Source organism: Phytophthora parasitica (assembly GCF_000247585.1).
Source record: "Phytophthora parasitica INRA-310 unplaced genomic scaffold supercont2.1, whole genome shotgun sequence".
NCBI classification, from domain to species: Eukaryota; Oomycota; class Peronosporomycetes; order Peronosporales; family Peronosporaceae; genus Phytophthora; species Phytophthora nicotianae.
This window is the reverse complement of record NW_008634126.1, coordinates 2,248,639-2,250,938: the sequence shown is the minus strand read 5'-3', so window position 1 is coordinate 2,250,938 and position 2,300 is coordinate 2,248,639. Positions and strand designations below refer to the sequence as shown.

At 46.2% G+C, this 2,300-nt stretch overlaps 1 protein-coding gene across 1 annotated transcript; it reads left to right on the top strand.

The window, feature by feature from the left end:
• Positions 1-505: 505 nt before the first annotated feature.
• Positions 506-1,359, top strand: PPTG_00596 (hypothetical protein). The gene has a single exon (XM_008892008.1). It carries the CDS (start codon positions 583-585, stop codon positions 994-996), a length of 414 nt encoding a protein of 137 aa, XP_008890256.1. The 5' UTR covers positions 506-582; the 3' UTR covers positions 997-1,359.
• The last annotated feature ends 941 nt before the right edge of the window (positions 1,360-2,300 follow it).

Here is a 2,300-nt window from a genome sequence, read left to right as displayed (position 1 = left end):
GATGTCTGTAACGAGCGCCGGGTACAGCCAGCGTTTGCCAAGCCGCCCGCGGTTCAAGCGAATCTAGCGCTGCTTCACGCGCCAGTTTTTCTATTGCAGCACGCCCACGCATGTTTTCAACTGAGCAATAGCGCGGGTCTTAGTCCTGCTACGCACTAAGAAGCTTTGAAATTTCGAGGGTGGCCTGTTAACCAAAACTTTAAAACTGCCAAAATATCGCAGGGAGTTGAGATCGATGGAAGAATGGTGGTGGTACAGCCCTGGTACAAACTGAAGGGGTAGGATAGACGGGAAAGCGTGACGGACGTTTGTGAATACAAATTTCAAGACAAAAATCAAAGAATAACGAATTAATCGCCTGCAAGCTGCTCTGCAGCACTTCGTACTGCTATCCAGGATAAGATGAGACCCCGTGAAAAAAAAAGTTGCTTATCTACATTTTGCTCTTTTCGATAAAACGGCCGTTAAAGTCAGACCATCCAATTTCGTACTTATGTGAAGTTTCGAGAAATCGACGTTTTTCGTTTTGCCAGAATAAATTACGGCCCCCTCTGCAAAACCAGTAGCTGCAAGCGTGGCGTCATGGTGGCTGGGCAGGGTGAGGCATCCCCTCCGGTTCCACCAGCAGAAGGCACACAAGACTCTCCTTCCTCTGACGAAGAATCTGCCTCGGAATACGTCGACAGCTCCGATAGCAACTGGTCAGGAGGCTCTGTTGTCGACTCGATCACGCTAGATGATGACTACGAAACGCAGGAGAGTTGTGAAGAGGTGGATGTCTCTGAAGACGATCTCAGCGTGCTTCTCGTGGATGAATCTATAGCTGCTAAGGCGCGTCGGTCGGGAAGACTCCTGCGACAGCAAATGCTTAGAGGGCCTCGAGTCGGATGTCGAGCGCTTGTTAGTTTCTTTAACGCGCATGGGGAAGTCAGAGCGTGTAACCAGTCTTCTTACGGCTATTGCTGTTCTCATGAAGGCCGACAACGCTATACCTAGCCGAGGCCACGGCGTCCGTGAAAAATTCCCGTACGTGCTACCTCTCGTCGGCCGTGTGTGCGCTCAAGCATTTTGTAGCTGCTACAATGTTTCTTAAAACGCCGCGCGGACATGGCTGCAGAGGCGAAACACATCCAAGAAGAGCGCGTGGATGCCCCATCCTTCGTAGATCAGCTCCAGAAGTTATGGAAGCCATTGAAGAAGCGAGGAGCTCAGAGGCTCAACGAAAAAAAAAAGCCGTGCTTCTAAGACATAGAAGAGGGTGCGGAAAGCTTCATCTAAGTGAGTTTCATTCAGTGTTAAAACAAAATGTTACTTACGTTGACGAACAATTCAAAATGTTACTTATCGCAGGACTCCGAGACAAAAGTGCCGATTTTGAAGCTTCCAGATCAGCCGTTAAAACGAGCTTTTGACACAAGCGGCCTCATACAGCAAAAAGCATAAAAAACCAAAAACAATTTGCATTTTTAAATTACGATAGAGATATTTTTTCAGGCATCTATTGCGAAAATTTTTATTAGACACCGAGGGTCGAACAAGGGCTTAAAATGACAGCAAGACGTTGGTCTTTCACGTAGTGGTCTCCGTTTCAAAAGTAATTAAATGTAGATAAGCAACTTTTTGTTTCACGGGGTCTCAGATGTGGGCTCAGTTTGTCCCGCCCATGCCATATGTAATTTAAGGTTTATCTGATTACTTTATGGCCAGAGTAGAGAATCGATCACTTTGGAAAACACAGAATAACGTTAGAAACCATTACATAAATTGGGAGTCTACTAAACAGTTATATATATAACTGTTTAGTAGACTCCCAATTTATCTATTTTGATAAGCATAACCTTATCCAGGCCAATGGCGCAAAATTATGAACGCCTAGCAGTCTCGCAGTTGCTGTCACTGGCTTTGAAAACAGCCGTGGAAACTAAACTCTATACAAAAGCTAGTCTCTTGTCCGATAGTTTTTTTTCGTTACTCGACAAATCTCATTTCCAACAAGGCATTGCTGAAGCTTTAGTAGAACGTCATTTCTTAGCATGAAGTATACAGGGGCAAAATACAGTTCCAGGTCAGGTCAGTGGGTTGTTGGTTAATTTAATGTGACACGGTCTACAGCTAGATGGGGGTCTTCCCATTCTCGCGGACTGTATTCAGAAGGTCTGCTCGCTACAAGGACCACGAGCTACATCACACGAACAGGGGCACAGGGAGTAGACGGCCGCGTTCCACGTCTAGAGTGGGACCAACAGGGAGAGAATGGAGAGGTATTTGGTGTAGTGATTTCCAAGTAATCGCTGAAGTGG

Coding starts and splice junctions, on each gene's coding strand:
- PPTG_00596 (XM_008892008.1), top strand. CDS start 583: ATGGTGGCTGGGCAGGGTGAGGCATCCCCTCCGGTTCCACCAGCAGAA.